A 21247-nucleotide genomic window follows, 5' to 3' on the forward strand; every position below is an offset into this window, starting at 1 on the left:
GGGTCAAACATGATGAAGCAAAAGTTTTGTGATGCTACCATTACAATGGAAATACTAGTCATTTGATATAAAATTCCTAAAAATGCTGGGTTGTTTTGTTTGTTTGTTTGTTTTTTTTTTTTTGGGGGGGGGGTCGGACCTTTATCGGGACTCCGGGATCGGGTGTTTTTAAGCTCGGGATTGAGGGATTGATCCTTTTGGGATTGATCTCTGTTGGAAGTACAGAAACATATGTATAGGCCAAATGACCTATAGGTTTTTCAAGGTATTTTATCTAATTTGTGTTCCCTGTAGGTACATTTATAAAAAAATTACTGAATTTTATTTAAAAAAAAAAAAGAAATAAATAAAAAATAAGGACATTCGTAACTGAAAAGAAGAATTTTTTATAAAAAAAATACTACAAAAAATATTGAATAAATAAATTCAACACTGTGTAAACCTATTAAAACATTTCTACAAGGACCTTATTGATCGAGAAAACAATACAGTTATTATTGTCGTCATTGCCATGGTTGATAAAACTCATTATGTGTATTCAATTACTAATGTATGTTTTAATTTATAATCTACGATTACAAACAGGAACAATCGATTGCAAACATGAAATGAAGTGGTATGAGTAAACAAATAAACTTATTGAAAATATATAGATTTCTGCAAAATTATTGTTTACCAAACCCTCACGTCGTTTAAACATCCTCGGTCTGATAACTGTACAAACAAATTGAAAGGTATTTCGCTTTTCACATTTGTTGGCATTGAAAGTGCGACGTTCATACAATAACTGTCCTAGATTTGGGAAAAAAGGGGTGAGATTGAGCGCTCATATACATGTTTAACACCGCCACATTATTTATGTGCCTGTCCCTAGCCAGGGAACTGTAGTTCAGTGGTTGTCGTTGATTCATGTTTTGGTGGGTTTCTTGATGCTCATTATCAAGTTTTCTGTGTTGTTTTTCGTAGACTGTTGTTTTCTTTGGTTCGGTTTTCGTTGTTGCCATGCCATTTACAGTTCGTTTTTGCCATGTAATAAACGGAGTTCGTTTTTGCCATGACATTTACAATTTTGTCGTTTCATACGTTCGACAATCCCTTTGGTATGTCCGCCTCTCTTTTTAATTAAAATCAGTGCATTATTTAATTTGAATTGTTATTGCTCATTTAAAAATGCAAAAGAACACAAAAACGGTTTCTGGTGTGCAGGAACTGTGATAAAAGATCTCAAATGCTCGTTAAATGCAAAAGACTGCTACGTAGTACATAAATGGTTTCTGATACATGTAACTGGAGGAATGTATACATCTCTATTAGATACCCCTGTCCCTTGCATTTCTTTTAAATACCACAAAGAATTAACCTTGTAAACCTACATTCCAACCACTTTCGCATCAAACCCTTTAGTGGTAAACGGTCACTTAATATTGTCGGGATCTTTTAAAGCAGACAACTAGTATACGATATGGGTTTATCTTGATTTACTTCTTCGCTTTATAAGCCATCATTCATTACAACATCTTGCAGCCACACACAATAACAGAAGGTAGTAATTGAGAAAGACAAAGACTAGATGTAGCTTTTTGGGAAGTTAGTTTGTTTATCTTCGGGGTTTTTGTTGTAGTACATTAGACAAATTTGTCTGTACATGAATCTTCATATTTTTCTTTTCTATGATTATCCAAGATACACCCGAGTTTAAAAATTGCCTCTGGATCGAAATATTTTCAGTTTTACAACTTGTTTTTATTTTCAACGACGGTTTGTGGAAACAAAATTTGGCCAATTATTCTTTACTTCTCACACATCATACATGTAATCCCATTGGGACACTGAATCCAAGAAACACATTAAAGGGGCATTAGGTACGAGATTTGAAGGAAAATGAATATGATTTTTGTTGTTGCAATCATTAGTAAAAGTGAAATAATGAAATAAAAATTCACTTTTAGCTGCCAATTTGGTTCAATTTTGTCAAAAAAAGCAAAGAAACACCGGTGATGAATTATTTACTTGCAAGTGAATAATTCGACCTCATTGAAACCGTATTCACGCGACCTTCAATTTCACCCATTAGCTAAAGATTGGTTGCGCATGTATTAGTCATGTTTTTAAAAGGAAAAGAATGTCAACATTGAAAGTGAAACAAAGGTGAACCATTTCGTTGACTGATTCGATCCACAAATACATTTTTATACAGGTAAAACGATAGTTAACTTATTTTTAGAACATGAAATCGAACAGAACTAGAGAAAAATCCAATTGCACGAGGTCGCTAACTATTTATGTTTATATCGGGTTATGAGACCTTCGGCAGTTTTCGAAGGTCATCTCGATAGTGAATTAGATGTTGTCTAGGCTAAAATACACGTTTTAGTGTGTTATAAATCGAATATGAGAATTTGAGTCAAATCGATGAAGATGAATTTGACAGCTAATGCCCTTTTAAACTATCCAGCACGTTGTTAGTTTAGCACGATCTAAAACCCGGGTTTTAGTCGTTCGAAAGTGTATGGTGATACCAAGTCAAGATTACGACAGTCATCACATTATTAGCGAAGGTCTGAATGAACGAAGACTGGGGTCTTCAATTCTTTTTTCGTTCATTTTATTAGGCCATTTTTTCTCTTCTGTATATTTATGACAATAAACCAAAACAGTTTACAGTTACCTTCAACTCTTTTGGCTTTGTCATGGCGGCGATGTTTTATTGGTGGGAGCCGGAGTGCCCAGAGAGAACCACCGACCTTCGACAAGAAAACTGATAATAGTCAATTAAAATTGGAATTAAACGTTCTAGATCTAACTCGGTACTATTGACAGATGACAGGCTATTTATACAGTAGTTTATACCTGTTTACAAAATGTTGATTTTTTTTAAATACTAAGGCTTTTCTACCTCAGATTACCTTAGCTGTATTTGGCAAAACTTTTAGGAATTTTGGTCCATAATGCTCTTCAATTTCGTACTTTATTTGGCCTTATTAACATTTTTCTGGCGTATATACAAAATTTAGTCCTGGTATATATCTATGATGAGTTTATTTATTACTTATGAAAAATACGTAAGTGTTCCGCGAAAACGACAACGACAACGACGACGACGCCGACGGAATGTAGGATCGCTATGTCGCAGGCTCGACAAAAAGATGTGGTGTGATTGACAATGTGATAACTCTTCACAAGAGACCAAATGCCACATGTGATTAACAACTATAATAGGTCAACGTGGCGTACGGTCTTCAGCAATGAGCAAAGCCCGGTAAAATGCCCTGAAATTAAAGACAAATGTAAAACAATTCAAACGAGAAACTAACGGCCTATTTTATGTACAAAAAATGTAACACATCAACAAACGACAACCACTGAATTACAGGCTTCTGACTTGGGACAGGCACGTACTAGTACATACAGAATGTGGCGGGGTTAAACATGTTAGCGGGATCCCAACCCTCCCCTAACCTGGGACAGTGGTGTAACGGTACAACATAAGAACGAACTATAAAAATCAGTTGAAAAAGGCTTATCTCATCAGATGGATACAAATAGAAATACATCTAACAAAAGCATAAAGTGGACGTGGCCGGGTACTTGTACATCCCAACAACAAAAAGACAGTAAGTACACATCTAGCGATATTAAGACTATTTGTCTGAAGTTGTTTAAACATATACCCACTGAATTCTCACTGAATGGCCACACTCATATCTTCATGATATTGGCTTACATCTAAAAATGACAATGAAGGTCGTTTGAGATCAAAACTTAATTAAAGACAAAAGGGATGATTTCAGCTTTCCATGCAATTGTTAACTTTCCATTTCTATGTATATCAACATCCTTGCAGCGCCTGCATAATGATTATATATCTGTCACGTTGATACGACATTCCAGAGTTTGCGTTTCCTTAAATTATTTCCTTGACAGAGAGTTGTTGCTTACAACAAAGCTATTGAACCAAGGGTTCCTTGAAGTGGCAGTCATTCTTTGGATATCTTTGGCCCAGATGACCACGGGTTACTGTATGTTCCAGTTGTAGTTGCCACAATCATGTCCTCTTTCCCTCGATTTTGAAATCACTGAATTTGCACTTATCAGGAGCAGTATGAAGGGTGTCACTAGTGGAACAGGTACTTTTACTCTTCCGGGACCCCCCCCCCCCCATCTTATGGTAGGATTCGTGTTGCTCAGAATTTAGTTTTCTATGTAATGTTTTGTTTCAATTGTAGTCCTCTTTTTCTTAATTGTGAAATCACCGAATAAAGTTCTTTTCATGAGCATCATGAAGGGCGTCACTTGTGGAACTAGATCTTTTATCCTTCCGGAGCACCTGACATCACCCATATCTATGTTGAGGTTCATGTTGTTTGGTTTTCTATATAGTGTTTTATTTCAATTGTTCTAACCTCAATCATGTCCTCTTTTTCTCGTTTGTGAAATCACCGAATGAGTTCTCACCACGAGCAACATGAAGGGCGTCACTTGTGGAACAGGCTCTTTTCGCCCTTCCGGGCCCCCCTCCCCATCTTATGGTACGGTTCGTGTTGATGAGGCTTTAGTTTTCTATGTAATGTGTTCTTACCACGAGCAACATGAATGGTGTCACTAGTGGAACAAGATCGTTTACGATTCTGGACCACATGAGAACACCCTATCTTACTTATGCTGGGGTTTGTGTTGCTAAGGCTTTAGTTTTTTATGTAGTGTTTTGCTGACTTGTTTGTCCTATCGTCATCTTTCGTTTTTAGGTCAATTACCTGCTACACAATGTGAAAACTGGAGAGGCAAGAACAATAGAAAAGTAACTCTTCTTCAATCGTGTATGTCCTTTATCAAACATGCGTAGGTATCGAGAACCAGAAACTCTTAAATTGTATTGTATTTGAAAAGATTTTTGGTGTATATTTTTTATGGATATGTTCCCTATTTCTCTGGTACTATACTCAATCGGTCTGTTGTTCGTAAGTGTTGTTTGTTTTTCTCGATTTTCGATTCCCCCTTTGGACCTCCTCCCCAGTTTTCAACTGTTTATTAACTTGCCGTTAATTTGACTCATATACTACATGTATTAGTATTTTCATGTTTCAGTTAAGATGTATGATAGATCTTGTCTGGCAGAAAGAATTAACTTTGTATGCGTAACCTTTACTTATTTCAATGTAAAATAAATAACATACAATCATATTTACAAAAATACATTTGAGTATACCCTACTTTTGAATCAATGAGTAAATAAATAAATAACACAGTCAAACAAACTACGTTCTTAAGGCACATGTTGTCATCGTTATGTGAATATTGCACACTTGAGTGATAAATGCGCCACTTACATCAATGATCATCAATCGTAAGGGAGCTACCATTGATTTTTCGGGGGAAAGGGGGGGGGGGGGGGGTTGCTAGGATGAAAAATTTTGTCCTGCCTTTTATTTTAGTTGTAATTTCTGTCCTGCCTTTTTATTTTTTACTCTATTCGGTCCTGCCAAATTTCAAATTTCATCATAGCCCCCCAATAAAAGTCAAATGGTAGCTCCATAAGGATATGATGAACAATTTTGCTTTGCATCACGTTCAACCATTCAATGGCAGGTGTTTTTTTAGTTTATTGGAACAGTCTGATCAAGGAAGCAGTGTTAGTCTGCACTAATGTAGAAATATTAAGCAATTTTCAGTAGAGAAAAATGCTTTGTATCCTAAAGCAGATTCATGCACGAACACACACTTTCAAGAATTAATTCACTTCATAAACCCTCGTAATAGATCCATTGGAAGAGGGAATATAATGGTGGAATTCCTCTCTGCTGCAATGCTGTTCAATGTCTGCAAATAACGGAGCTGAATGGCGGCTGGTGATTGGGCCATGATGTCGGCTGCTTCCTTCAGGGCACGTGAGGCATGCTGTTCTCCCTCAGCTGCCACAACCTGTGGAAAAGTTCAATTATTAATCTTTGAATGGCATAATTTATAAATACTTTTAATTTTGCTTCTTCGAACTCAATAAATGTGTTTTGTGCGGTTTTGGTGTAACATTTTTGCCTGAAAATGATTATTTTTTTAATTTGGTATTAACATGTTTGAGGTAAAACTGTACTGTTTTCGTTTGGAAAATAAAGGTACTATTTAATATCAAATAGCATTGGTGTTTTTAAAAGTCATTATATGTCCTGGTATCTTGGTTAAATAGCGAGTTTGATTTTATACTTTAAAGATCAACTGAGCTCTCGTTATAGATGAATACGTATCTCATGTGAATAGGAGGACAATATCATATATGGTGTTTACGACAATAAGACAGCAAACCTACATCAAATGACATCAGTAGAGGTTATTCCACTATGCTATATATATATATGATGAAGGCATAATCTAAGGTAAGTGACATAACTCTTCAAAACCACTTGTACGTTTGTTTCGAACATTTTTTATAATATATTCTAAGCTTCTTAAAACAACAAGATTACAGTACTTCTATGTCACATGAGAGCTTAAAAAGAATTGATGAAACGGACGATTATGAACGCATTACTGATTTAAAGTGTTCTCCAATAACCAAGGTCCCTCTTCCACTTTTATCGCCTGGGTCAGTTTGTAGAAGTTGTACATGAATGTACCCCTTTTATCCCTTTATCTAAATATATAAAGTATCTGCCATGTTACTCACCTTAGCACGTGCTTCTCTAGAAGCCTCAGCTTCGGCAGCCATTGCTCTCTGTAGCTGCACAGGTAATCTTACATCCTTACTGAAAAAAAATGAGTGAAAGTCTAATATATAAACAAGTTGTCTGAATGAATGAAAGAACATGTAGGTTAACGTCAACCCAAGCTTAAGGTGGTACCTAACACAACAGGGAGATAACTCTGTAAAGTCATCTAAATGTTTTAATTACGTTGTGTTGTAAAAGGAATATTTAGCTTCTCAATGATCAAAATAAGTGTTTGTCAAACTGCTATATAACCAGTGTTTTTTTCTGATAAAACGGTTGGTTCAAATTTTTTGAAATTTTTATATTTTTGTAAAAGGGTCAAAGTAAATACTTTGTCAAAATTTTAAGAAAATTAAACGAGCCAAATTAATTTTAGTTCAAGCTTAAGTCAGGTTTAAGAATTTGTGTCAGATGTTCGGATTCCTTGGTTTTTTTCCTACGATACAGGGTAAAATATTTTGCCCCATAACACCCATTTTTCTTTTCATATAAGGCTTCAATAGCTTATAAAAAGTCATTTACCAAAATTTTCTAAGCAGATTCTAGATTTCTTTTCGATTTGAGACCCAAATAATACCAATGCAAATATAAAAAGATAAAAGAAGATGTGGTATGAGTGCCAATGAGACAACTCTCCATCCAAGTCAGAATTTGTAAAAGTAAACCATTTTAGGTCAAATTACGGTCTTCAACACAGAGCCTTGGCTCACGCCAAACAGCAAGCTATAAAGGGCCCAAAAATTACGAATGTAAAACCATTCAAACGGGAAAGTCTTAGTCAGCCTTTTCCCGCCATTTAAAAATAATAAATATCTCGAAAAGGAGCTTCATTAAACCTATCAATATTTTTAGCTTATTCTGTTCCTCAGCTAATGCTCTTCCGACTTATAGTATCAATTTTAAATTCTAGTTTTTTTTAATTTCACTTAAGTACATCCTTAAATCTTATCTAGATCTAGATTAACAATGACCACCAAAAATAAATTCAGGAGAAAACCGAAAAATATGGCACAACCACTGATATGAGATAAGAAAATAACCATATTTATTGTGAGCTTGGCAGTCAAAATCAGAAATTGTGCTATAAAGGTGGTAAGGGCAGTACCCCTCCATCTGGATTAGCTTCTATATATATATATTGGTGCTATTTAAGTAAAATTCAGATATGGTACTTTATAAGGACACACTTTTTTATCAGTTGGTTGTAAAATACTCACATTTCTACTCTTTCAACTTTGATACCCCATGGGTCTGTTGATTCGTCTAGAATTTGCTGGAAAATGCATAATGATATATATAGTTAACATATGCGTTTGGCACAAGGTCCGTCTCTTTTTGTAAGAAGTAAATGACATTAAAAATATCAATATTAATTATTTCAGCATGTTTTCTTTATTCAAATTAAATGTGCTTTTACTAAATCAAATATGTATTTCTTAATGTATGCCATCAACCTCATTCCGGTTATTATAGTGTATTATTTTCAATAAACTTAATTATTGACATAACAGGAAATGATATAAGCTAGCACAAAAGAACATACAATATCTTTTCACAACGTATAAATAACGATCACATATCCTTTTATAAAATGACTGTTTTATGATAATACCTTCCTTGTAAAATTTCTTTTGTTGTTTATCAACACAGAAGATATTATCGTTCACTGTCCTATAAAAATAGTGTTTTAATTTTCATAACTTTTTTGAAAAAGTCACATTTAAGTTTTTTGAACTTAATTGACAGTACACAATTAAATGATTTTCATCGTCAACCGTATTATGGATGAACGCAATCAGTTTTCTCAAGGAAGTATTAAATGTCACAATGAATTCTGTCAAAATTCAATATTTTACTCCCGTGATTAGGGATCATAGATTTAATCTTACGAGGAAGCTCTGCGCATGTTCGGAGGATGCTCGGAGCTTTAAGTAGGCTCTTCTCAGCAATTTATGTGACAATAATTATCACGATCCATTAAGATGTCAATCAAATCTACACCACTTCTATATTAAAAAAAGTATAGCATTATATAGGAAGCTCAATTAACACCTGTGTAAACATCTAGTCTATTCAAATAGAAGAGTTTATTTAAAAAGCTCCGAGCATCCTCAGAGCTTCCTCGTAAGAATAAATCTATGATCCCTTAATATCCTGACCCGACAGTTGGGGGACAAACTATAAAAATAACACTGAAACCAGATGATCGCAAAACCTACCTGCATTGAACTGGCAATAACATCCCTTTCGCTGAGAAGTTCTGACATATTCTTTGTCCCAAGCACGTTTCTGAGTGTAGTTGCTGCAAGAAGTCGTGTCGAGCGATCTGCATTCTCGACATTACAGACCGACATCGTCGGGTCAAATATCCGACTGTAGATTACAGCATCCACTGCTACTGTTACCGAGTCCTTAGTCAAAATCTGAAAGAAAACATCGACATATAAATACAAACATCGTCGGGTCAAATATTCGACTGTAGATTACAGCATCCACTGCTACTGTGACCGAGTCCTTGGTCAAAATCTGAAAAAAAAACATTGACATACAAATATAAAAAAGTTTAACTTTTAATGAAAAAAAAATCGAAGACTTCTATTTTTCCAGTGCCGGCAAAAAAATCACTACATTGCTGTTGCCGGTCAAACAGCTATTTCTATAGAAATAGGCTATTTTGCCGGCTTGAATTAAGATATTTAATCAGAGCCGGCAAAATAGCCACTGTCTTAAATCAATTACTAAATGTAATTTCGCAGTTGACAAAAGAAAATTGAATTTTGAAAATAAACACGAAAAACACATGTCCGCAAGTTCGAGTGCCTTATCTTCTAGTACATATTATTCAATTGCAATTGGATGTCTTTCCCACTCCACTCCAACAACATAAAATAGAAAATTTTGTATTGAAGAAGTTCTTAATCTATGCAAGGAGAGTTTATTCTACAGTTGTTTCGAATTATCTCCGTTTTTTTGTATGGCGTTACCTGTTTTATGTTCAATCTTCAATTTTATGAGAGGTGTAATACATTCTGCACACCTCTGCAGTTTAAACATATAGGGTAGGGTTTTTCCGGTGGAGGACTTATTCAACATTTTAACTTTAAAATAATTTTTGTGGGATTAGGTTTATTATTTTAAACTGATCCGTTAAGTAAAGACAGCTAGCTGTGTGTGCTGCAACGTTGGAGGGATTTGCGTAAAGAAGAAGAAGGTCTAAGGTATGACGATTAAAGCTTATTATTGGCCGTTGGAGGAATTCACGTAAAGAAGAAGAAGGTCTAAGGTATGACGATTGAAGCTTATTATTGGCCGTTGGAGGGATTTATGTAAAGAAGAAGAAGGTCTAAGGTATGACGATTGAAGCTTATTATTGGCCGTTGGAGGGATTTATGTAAAGAAGAAGGGAAAGGTCTAAGGTATGACGATTGAAGCTTATTATTGGCCGTTGGAGGGATTTATGTAAAGAAGAAGAAGGTCTAAGGTATGACGATTGAAGCTTATTATTGGCCGTTGGAGGGATTTATGTAAAGAAGAATAAGGTCTAAGGTATGACGATTGAAGCTTATTATTAGCCGTTGGAGGGATTAACGTAAAGAAGAAGAAGAAGATCTAAGGTATGAAGATTGAAGCTTATTATTGGCCGTTGGAGGGATTTACGTAAAGAAGAAGAAGGTCTAAGGTACGACGATTGAAGCTTATTATTGGCAGTTGGAGGGATTTACGTAAAGAAGAAGAAGAAGGTCTAAGGTATGAAGATTGAAGCTTATTATTGGCCGTTGGAGGGATTTACGTAAAGAAGAAGAAGAAGGTCTAAGGTATGAAGATTGAAGCTTATTATTGGCCGTTGGAGGGATTTACGTAAAGAAGAATAAGGTCTAAGGTATGACGATTGAAGCTTATTATTGGCCGTTGGAGGGATTTACGTAAAGAAGAATAAGGTCTAAGGTATGACGATTGAAGCTTATCATTGGCCGTTGGAGGGATTTACGTAAAGAAGAAGAAGAAGGTCTAAGGTATGAAGATTGAAGCTTATTATTGGCCGTTGGAGGGATTTACGTAAAGAAGAATAAGGTCTAAGGTATGACGATTGAAGCTTATTATTAACCGTTGGAGGGATTTACGTAAAGAAGAAGAAGAAGGTCTAAGGTATGACGATTGAAGCTTATTATTGGCCGTTGGAGGGATTTACGTAAAGAAGAATAAGGTCTAAGGTATGACGATTGAAGCTTATTATTGGCCGTTGGAGGGATTTACGTAAAGAAGAAGAAGAAGGTCTAAGGTATGACGATTGAAGCTTATTATTGGCCGTTGGAGGGATCTACGTAAAGAAGAATAAGGTCTAAGGTATGACGATTGAAGCTTATTATTGGCCGTTGGAGGGATTTACGTAAAGAAGAAGAAGAAGGTCTAAGGTATGAAGATTGAAGCTTATTATTGGCCGTTGGAGGGATTTACGTAAAGAAGAATAAGGTCTAAGGTATGACGATTGAAGCTTATTATTGGCCGTTGGAGGGATTAACGTAAAGAAGAAGAAGAAGGTCTAAGGTATGACGATTTTTAGCTTATTATTGGCCGTTGTTTGCCTTTTCCACTTCTTTCTTCTAGTCATTGTGTTGCATGTCTATCCTACCCGATTTATAAGTATACCCCTTCGAATCTTCTTCTTTTTTAAAAGGTAAAAATTGAAAATTCATTTTTTTTCACAACTGCAGAAAATTTGAAACGATTGACTCCTTTAAAATCTTCCTTTATTTACCTCTTGAGGGGGTACATCATATGAAACTGTACGCAGGTCAACTTTCTTGAAATCATCAAGGCAAGGTAGAATGAAAAACATTCCTAAAATGAAGAAAATATAACATACAGAAAAAGAAAGAATGACAGTTAGTTTCACCCTTAAAATATTCATAAAATAAACAGAAGCAAGTATATGTAACATATATATTGAATGAAAAGGCACTGACTGTTGGTAGGTTAAGGGGTGGAGCTGTGTTAAACAAGATTGCTCTTTAATGACTTATATGTTTTCTTTATCAAGTTTCATCACTGCCTCTTAAGTATCCATGTGAAGCAGAATCAAAATACATTCAGTGGTTGTTGTTTGTTGCCGTGTGACATATTTGTTTTTCGTTCATTTTTTTTGTACAATAATTAGGACGTTATTTTTCTCATTTGAATTGTTTTACATTTCTCATTTCGGGGGCTTTTATAGCGGACTATGCGGTATGGGCTTTGTTTATTGTTGAAGGCCGTACGGTAACCTATATTTGATAATTTCTGTGTCATTTGGTCTCTTCTGAAGAGTTGTCTCATTGGCAATCATACCACATCTTCTTTTTTATATGTATCTTGAAAGTTTTGAAAATAAATTAGAAAGGGATTGACACAAACGTTCCTATGACTTTACATGCTTTAAGAGTAATATCCCCTATATATGTATGTTAACCTCAAAGAAAAATATAAGAAAGAAAAAAAACAATCAATTATGAACAACTTACCCGGGCCCTTAGCTCCTCCAGGAAGTACCCGTCCCAGTCGAAATATTACTGCTCGTTCATACTCCGTCACGATCTGAAATATTACAGCATATAATTTTTTTTGTTTTTGTTTTTTTTGTTTTTGTTTGCAGCAATACTATTTGTGCACTGCAGTTGTATTGACCGTAGCAAACTTCGGTTGTAACTTTAAAAGCGTTGATATCAATAAAATAAAATATATATGTAGGGTATGTCAAACTCTCGTCGAGACAGCAACCTAACGACATCTGGGTCTTCGGTCATAAAACATTACACAGTACTCGGAGAACAACATTTGTACTCAAATCACAAAATCCAGTATTTTGATTGGTTGATGATGTACAATAATCATACTTGAAACGTCCATGACCGCAATGCCTGCATACAACACCGTGTATTTCTTTTTTATTAACTATCTTTTTTTATTAACCATAAAAAACACTAAGATATACGACAAGAGAGTCTACCGCTTGATTAAACTGTTGCAGTATGATAGAACATTTCTCAGAGTATACATTAATTTTGTACAACAAGAATTGGCCCGGAAACATAAATTATATTAGTTTGGCCTATTTGACTTACCTTAATTGTCATACACAAAGAAAACGGGAAAAACAAGACGACAAGAATATATGATAATCCTATCAATATACAACCACAGCATCCTATATCGTTGTCACTTCCGGGTGCTTCGTGCACTGAAAAAAAAATGCAATGGTCAAATAGGTGTTTTTCAACATGTAGCATAGCCTGTAACCAGAAGTTGTTACTGATCATGATGTAAGTGGAACCTAGCGAATCAGTTTTGTTACTATGGTTATTGCTTATAACATGTGTAATTTGTCGTAATTTTATATAAATCTTCAAGTGAATATCAAGTTTTGTGCAAATTCACAATTCCATTCAGCACAGTCACTTTTTTTTTTGGTTAATCATTTTTTCAAGTCTTTGTGCATACTTTGCGTTTAAGGTGGTACCAAACACGTCGACTAAAATTAATTTGGCTCGTTTAATTTTCATAACATTTTGAAAAAACAAGTACTTTGACCCTTTAACAAAAATATAAAAATAAAGAATTGAACCACACACTTTATGGGAAAAATTTCATTGGATATATATATATAGCAGTTTGACAAACTCTTATTTGGTCATTGAAAAGCTTAATATTTTCTTAACAATAGAACGTGATTAAAACGCTCAGCCGACTTTTACAGAGTTATCTCCCTGTAGTGTTATATGTACCACCTTAAATAAAATTAATTATCACATGGTTTATATTTCTGATAAAATGAGTACTCGTCAATGTTTACTACCATGAATGTAAGATATCACTGGAAAGGCGTGTATATATACTACTAGAACACACCCGGCCGTGATATCGCGGGTCCGTGACTGAATTAAAGTATATAACTATGCGCAAGCCTTATCTTAGTATTAGTACTGTCATCTGATAAAGTCATGCCGATTATAAGATACTTAATTTTCTCTGCTTTCAAATCTTTCTGTTTGAACCCGTCGAACTGGAACTTATCAATTATTGGTAATATTAATTATTTGGAAAACAAAAGGTCCTGGAATGGAGTATTTTTTAATCAACAGCATTGTCCTATATTAGTTATAAATAAAGTTGAATTCTTTGATTCGCTGTTTTACGTCATGCCAGCTATTAAATTGAAACTTATTTTTAGTCCAGATTTTTAGTATTCGTATTGTTATCTTAGAAAGTCTTACGGATTAAAATACTACAATAGGTAACAATTTGACAATTTAGTAGTGTCAACCCTGTGATTATGACCCGTGTATATAGCATATTAATCCTGAATACACCGTTTGGTGGTGCGCCTGTCAGATGCGGAACGTACAGATAAGGTAATAGGTAACAGGTGATTATACTATTGGTATCGGTATCGGACTCGACCCGGAACTTCCTAATTATTGGCAATATTAATTACGTGGAAAACAAAAGGGCCTGGAGTGGTGTAATTTTTAATCTACTCCTTTGTACTATATTAGTTGTATATAAAGTTGAATTCTTTGATTCGTCGTGTTTACTTGATGACGGCTGACAAATTGGACCTCGTAATTTTAGTATTATAGATGTATATACATAGAAGGCATATAGAAAACAAATTTGTTACGAAATTAAAAGGCAGTCTGATGCAAATGTGAGCCTTGGCCAGTTTGTCTCGTACGTTAGGCAGCATGTTCAAAAATGTACACCAAAAAGAAAATTATATCAACGCTGTACGTTTAATATCAAATTACACCGTAAAAAGAGAAAACTTGAAAGTTAACGTGGTTTTTTTTTTCTTAGCTTTGTGTCTACATTTTTTTGTCAAATATCACATGATTAGATAAGGGATTAAGGTCAAACCATTGGAACAATATGTTTGCCGTTTCTATTAATGAGACAGAAATTAAAAAGCATTCAAATTCTTCATTGCCATTCCAGAATAGTTTGTGACAACAACAGGATATATAACAATACAAACTTGAGATTTCTACACGTCGAGCACATATTTTCGGATTAACTTCTCAATTCTAATAACCTCTTTAGTATAAAAATAATCTGTTATTGTCGTAAAGCGTATCAAATAATTTAAAAGCTTGTGACAACAAAATACAAACTACAACATGTATACATCAAATCTTATAACAATCAGTTAATGAAGAGTCCGTATTACACATATTACACATAACGATTGCATTATGATTGGTTGATTGGTTATTACATTTAACGCTACTTTCAGCTGTATTGGCTATATCGTGGTGGCCAATTCGCCTTTTCAGAATCTAAAGGACTATGGGTAATCTCATTCACACACCAACATGAAAATAACGTTACGACATTGGTTGAATTTCCATTGTTTAGTATGTTTTAAACCAATCACAACGTTTTGGTGTAAGCTTTTGAAAATGTTACCCAGAATGCTTTAGATTATGAAAGTTTCAAAACGGCCAATTTGTATTGATGGAGGAAGCCTGAGTGCACAAGAACACCACCGTGATTCGGCAGGACAACAACAATCCTAGTCAATTCAGATTGTATTCGAACACACAAATCTCAACGATGATATAAGGGAGCTATCATTTGATTTTAATGGGGGAAGGGGGGGGGCTAGGATGAAATTTGAAAAAAATGCAGGACAGGCGTTTTGAGTATAAAAAGGCAGGATGAATAACTTGGCATAAAAAAATGCAGGATGACAATTTATGTAAAAAATGTCAGGATACACTAATAAAAAAAAAAAAAAATGCAGGACCGAATTCTAGTGAAAAATAAAAATGCAGGACAGAGATTACAACTAAAAAAAAATTTCGTACACGAGACTAATGTGTCACATATATTGCATCTCCGTATCAATACTGCGATGGTCGGTAATACTGAAAAATCTACACACACAAAAAACAAAACAATGAAAAGTGTAGTAACAAACATGATTTACCTTTATTAGACTCCATGTTTCTGCTTTCAAACTATTATCCCACGGACTTTAAGTAATACTGTCACGCTTAGCTTAATCTTTTATATCTACAATGTACACATATATATATATTTAAATTATCACACGGGTATTTCTCAATTCATCTGATAATTGTACCATACGTCACTAGGTAGGTCAACGTATTGACGTCACAACAGGTACATTTTGAAAGTCCAAAATGTTTTAAATGCCCGTCAATAGAAGTTCTCTAAGATCAACATTGAACATACAACTGCAACCGATCGTCGATTTATTTCTTAATATTTTGCATGTAACCATGCAACTTGTATTCGTTCGATTTATTGTATTACCTGAAGAGGTTTAAATACTGTATACATGATAAAAATAACCCAGACCTACTGAGCTATTTTTGTTTAATTGTTTAGTCAATAAATGGAACGTCAACTTTGAATGCACTCACATTTTTAGCAAATTTGTTTACATTTACAACGCCATAATGAAGGTGGTCTTAATTAAAATCCAGATTTTTTTTAATAATTAATCAAAATGTAGATTTAATAATTTGTCAAAATGTAGATTTTATCATGCTTTATTCCAAAATATAATAAAAAGTATGGGTCACCGGACTTTTTTTCACGCTACAGGTTGTGCAAAATTGTCAGCTTTAGCATAGCTAATAATTTGTCAAAATGTAGATTTTATCATGCTTTTTTCCAAAATATAATAAAAAGTATGGGTCACCGGACTTTTTTTCACGCTACAGGTTGTGCAAAATTGTCAGCTTTAGCATAGATCATGCATGGAAAATCAAATTTTGAGTGATAAAAAGAAATCTACATCATATAATTTTAAAATGTGAGAAGATATAGCTCTTGAATAACATGCTTTCAGATAAAAAGAAAACATGGGGTCACCAGACTTGTTTTCTTGCTACATATTACAATAGGTTAATTCGTACACTAAGTCTTTCTATTATAAAAATTACTTTATATGAGTTATCTCCCCTTATGTGGCAAAGATGAAAAAACATGAATCAAACAAAAATATTGTGTTTTATAGAAAATACAGCCGTAAATATTACAAAACACATAATTTTCTATATCAACACGAAAGTTCTTACACATGAATTACATACTACTCTGAAAATTTGCACATTTTATTAAAGATCTAGACCAATTGATAACCGCTACTTCAAAATCCAAGATGGAGGAAGACACCTTAATAAAGAAATAGTACCCTTATTATAGGTAGTCAAGGACTAGTAGATTGGTACTGGTAGTATAAAAATAATATGTACGGGTTGATATGTCTTCCTGAGGAAAAGTAGCTTGTGACTAACATCCGACTCCGCGAGTCGATCTAGTTTACAACAGGATAACTTCATATGACAGAAACATGCTAAATTAAATGTCCATCTTAAACCAGCGGAGATCATGGTACACCCCCTTCACTAGACATCGGATTTAACGTCCCATTTCCATCGACAAAAATTACTGCGCTTACAGTACAATGTATGCAAATAAAACACTATAATGATATCATTATCCAAAATATTAAATGTTTATAACCTCACTTTCATGAAAGTCTCATTATACACAAAATATAACATTGAATAACCTCCCTTTAACAAGACAAAATTTCATACTCGAGCTCCATCTATGAAATGGAAATCGAACTTTTCTGGACATTATTTCATAGATTGGGACAAAATTTCATGATACAAAGTCATGAGACAATATTTCATAGGACAATATGTTGCTTTACATGTACACCTCACATGGAAAACAATAATGTCATTATGATGTACCCCAGTCAACTATTGGGAAGAAAAGTTGTGAGGTAGGAAAGTTTGATAAGTAAGTAAAAAATAAGACCAGAAATGGTCGAGTTATCTACCTTTATGTCCAACATGCAGTCACTATTGTAGGATTTCCCCTAGATATGAGTGAATAAATAAATAAATACCTATTTTTAAAAGAATCTGTCGGTTACACACGCGGTCTCTAGTTCTCTGTGTATCCCAGCATATATAAATATATATAAATGCAATACTATCCTCCGATTTTATAACACTTTATAATATTCAATAATAGTGTAATGTGTAGATGCGTTAACCTTCAACTATTTACCTAACATGGATAGTCGTTGTGAAAACGTGTTGTCATTGGTTACTTCAATTGTCAATCGATTTCTGTTATTTGCCTGTGTCTCTAATTAATAATTTGTTGTGTGTCAACATTTAATTACTTGACACATTAATTACGTTTATAACTATTTACCGACACAATTAGAAAAAAAAGAGGTCAATTGATTTTCTGATTAGACACAAAACTCTAAATGAGATGCATCTCTAATTATGAAATATTAATAAGTTAGATCAAATTTCAAAACTGACGTCAAGAACTCAATGAACAAACTGACTAGGATCGGAAAAATATTTTTTCAGTGTATTTCCAATCAATTACCGCAATCACTATATATGAACAGTTTGTTTTATTTTCTTTAATTTTCTCTCTTGAAATTATTTACATATTTAGTTCGGCTATTGTGCCATGTTCTTTTTATAAATTGTCCGACATCAAGTTGCTGTGTGAAATCTAAAATTTGAAATCAGCGACAAATATTAGAGTAATGAAAGGATTTCCACATCAAAAGTTATAGTACATTGCTTTCAGTAACTGCAAACAATCTATGAGGCTCCAACACGGTACCCCCTCAGGTCGCTAGGTCGCTTTTAATTTCGTCGAGAGGTCATTTTTAAGGGAAATGTTCAGGTCGCAGGTCGTTTTTTTCCAACACAGAGAACGGAAGTCGGTCGGAGGTCGTTTTTTCCAAATTTTACAGGTCGCCGGTCGTTTTTAGAAGGCCCTCAGGTCGGAAGTCGCCTCTAAAAAGCCCAGAGGTCACAGGTCGTTTTTGACCCTGCGGGAGCCTCATCTATGATACGATATTTTACTTGTGTCTAGTAACTATGTTTTTTTTGGTCGTCTGTGTTGTGTTAACTGCCTTTTCTGTGTCGATACATGTACTAAAAATGATGTGATATGATTGCTTATAAGACCAAATTACATGGATGTAAATATCTACTACAACAATAATGAAAAAACAAATTCTATATAGTAACGGGTTTAGTATGAAGTCGGGGTAGTGATAAGCAGCCTGCGATAGACCGTACTTTGACCTATAGTTGCTTAAAACAACGTCATTTGAACTCTGTTGGATGATGTCTCATTGGCAATCATGTCATGTCTCCTTATTTTGAAATGACCTTGTGTAGTCCGAGTTTGTTCTGACCGTGCGTCCCACTGCCCTAGAAGTTTATGCATCTTCTAAAGTAAGAAAAATAGTTAACGTAACGTTAGAAATAAATTTCGTAGCTTCAGTATGTATTATTATACTTCACGTTAGAATGCCATATTTCGATTGGCTTATACGAGGGTGTTAATTTACTCTATCACATGGCTGAGCGGGTGACATTTTTTTGGAATGTCATCCTCTCGTCCAGACCAATCAAAAATCGATAATTTAAAGGACAATGAATTGAATTTACATCAAGTTATTACAGACAATGCTCAAGATCTACGTTTTGGCTCAGATTCTATTATTTGACTGTCAAAATAAAAAAATAATATATCTTGCTTCACTTTTGTTGATTTTTTTAATACCCGTAATGTTGTTATGTACACGACGTCATGGAAAATACTTTTAAATAAAATTCATCTGTGAAAGATAATAATGATAGGACATTCAGTATAATAAATTAAATAACACATAGCTGGTACCCCTCAAAAAAGCATTATCAACCTTGGCTTCGCCGCTGTTGACAACGTTTTTCGGGGTAACAATCTGGTCTATCACCCTCTCAGCCTCTCAGCTATGTGTTATTTATATATTGGCACACGTCCATTACCGACATTCATGCAAGCATGGATCGAATCATGAACTCAGTAATACTTGTGGAACTTCGTTAAAAAAACTGGCGGAAAATACCAAATCGGACATTTAAAACTTATGAGTCGAAATCATTTGACAACGCCATGTCACAAAACGAAAGACGACGAAAAAACATACAAAATCATGCACAAAGAAAACTTAAGACTTTAATACAACACGAAGTGAAAAACCCGACTCAGGTGCTCAGAAAAGGTAAGCAGATCCTCCTCTACTGGTTGTACTCGTTTTGTTGCTCATGGTACTAAGTGTATATTCGTCAGTAAAGATTCTTATTCGTTTATGTCACAAATCGAGGAAATTAAGAAGGAGTATGGTTACGACAATTTGAAAATGTCCGTGGCAATCTTTGACACAGCTATCCATAAACAGTAAACCAACTGGTTGTGATGGAGTCCGTAAATTTTCGAAGGGATGATTCAACTTTACCACTTGGAAGCCTTGATTCAATAGCTTCCTTGTAAGCAGCAACCCATTTAAACGAAATCATGATAGGAACAAAAAGCTCTGGTAAAAGCTTATCAACTGGGCGATATATATACCAAATATACAACTACTGAAATGTAGCACATAGAAATGAAAAGTCCACAAATGGAAAGCTGAAATCATCCCATGTGTCGTAAAGTGTTGTTCTCAACCGACTGTTGTTTATCTATCTTTAGATGAAAGTCTAGATATGTATGAGGCAGACTTAAGTGTGTCTGTTGTATTTTGTATTTATAGTTCAATGGAATATATGCGTTCACAATAGTCACCACACTTTAAATGATTTAGTGAGAAGATAATGGAACAATCCATATCATGGAACATCATGTGGTTTATTGTGAAGTTAAAGGCAAATTCTGCTTGCTTCTTATCCTTCCCGGGCAGCGCTGGAAACATGAATAATGGGTCTAAGAAGTGTAGCATAGTTGGTTCTCATAAGAATTCCGATTGATTGGAACCCGTCCTCAACACGTAATAAAATAACCCAGCATCTCGAGACCAAAGAAACTACTTTCTTCTCTACTGTCAAAGTACGTATAAACTCGTATAAAACTTTTTAATGACATCTATTCGCTAACCCCGGCTGACCCGGCCGCTTGAATTTTTGACGTCATACAACAATCACAAAAAAAGGTTCATTAAACAGACAGGGTACTCTTTGTTATTTTTGCTTGCGTCTTCAAATCAGTCTATTTTTTTGTTTTTGTTATAATTTGTATTTGTCACAACATTATATCATGTTTTATTTTATTTTCGGGGCATTCAGATTTGCAGGGACAACAGAGCTGAGAAGTATGACAGACATTTATATTTTAGGATATTTAGCGTACACGAGTAACATATATGTGTATGCGTGACAGGCTTCCGGTACAGGATACAAACAAACAAACAAACACACATAAATATCCATATGATGTTTACATTGGATTTCATTTTGGAATAAGTGAAACAAAACCTAACCGTATAAGACATTGACCCTAAAGTACTATTATGCAGTGACAAACTTACCGATTCTTTGTAAATAGTTAACCTTCTTCTAATCAGAATCAAACCCTTCATCTTTTAAAACGACATGGTAGTATATAAATGACGTCATAAACGTAAGATGTAAACAAATGTTGCGTATTTTGGCAAAGTATCGGTAACG

At 34.4% G+C, this 21247-nt stretch overlaps 1 protein-coding gene and 1 long non-coding RNA gene across 3 annotated transcripts; one reads left to right on the top strand and one right to left on the bottom strand.

The window, feature by feature from the left end:
- The first annotated feature begins 4668 nt into the window (after positions 1-4668).
- On the top strand, positions 4669-5369 carry LOC139486197 (uncharacterized). Its single transcript, XR_011655503.1, has 2 exons — positions 4669-4839; positions 5086-5369. It is a non-coding gene; the product is annotated as an uncharacterized lncRNA (long non-coding RNA).
- LOC139486196 (stomatin-2-like) lies at positions 5127-21183 on the bottom strand. 2 transcript variants are annotated; one of them, XM_071270986.1, is made up of 9 exons: positions 21109-21183; positions 15664-15749; positions 12800-12915; positions 12200-12272; positions 11458-11540; positions 8921-9124; positions 7919-7974; positions 6659-6737; positions 5127-5919 (listed from the first exon to the last, which is right to left on the bottom strand). In XM_071270986.1, the coding sequence occupies exons 2-9, from the start codon at positions 15677-15679 to the stop codon at positions 5734-5736; spliced, it is 813 nt and encodes a 270-aa protein (XP_071127087.1). In that variant the 5' UTR covers positions 15680-15749; positions 21109-21183; the 3' UTR covers positions 5127-5733. The 2 variants fall into 2 exon arrangements, with proteins under 2 accessions (XP_071127087.1, XP_071127088.1); XM_071270987.1 differs by lacking the exon at positions 21109-21183 and adding an exon at positions 17629-17754.
- Positions 21184-21247: the final 64 nt, after the last annotated feature.

Source organism: Mytilus edulis, chromosome 8 (assembly GCF_963676685.1).
Source record: "Mytilus edulis chromosome 8, xbMytEdul2.2, whole genome shotgun sequence".
NCBI classification, from domain to species: domain Eukaryota; kingdom Metazoa; phylum Mollusca; class Bivalvia; order Mytilida; family Mytilidae; genus Mytilus; species Mytilus edulis.

Coding starts and splice junctions, on each gene's coding strand:
- LOC139486196 (XM_071270986.1), bottom strand. Junction 7,975..8,920: donor TTATTGCCAGTTCAATGCAG/GTAGGTTTTGCG, acceptor TGCATTTTCCAG/CAAATTCTAGACGAATCAAC. Junction 5,920..6,658: donor CTAGAGAAGCACGTGCTAAG/GTGAGTAACATG, acceptor ACTTTTCCACAG/GTTGTGGCAGCTGAGGGAGA.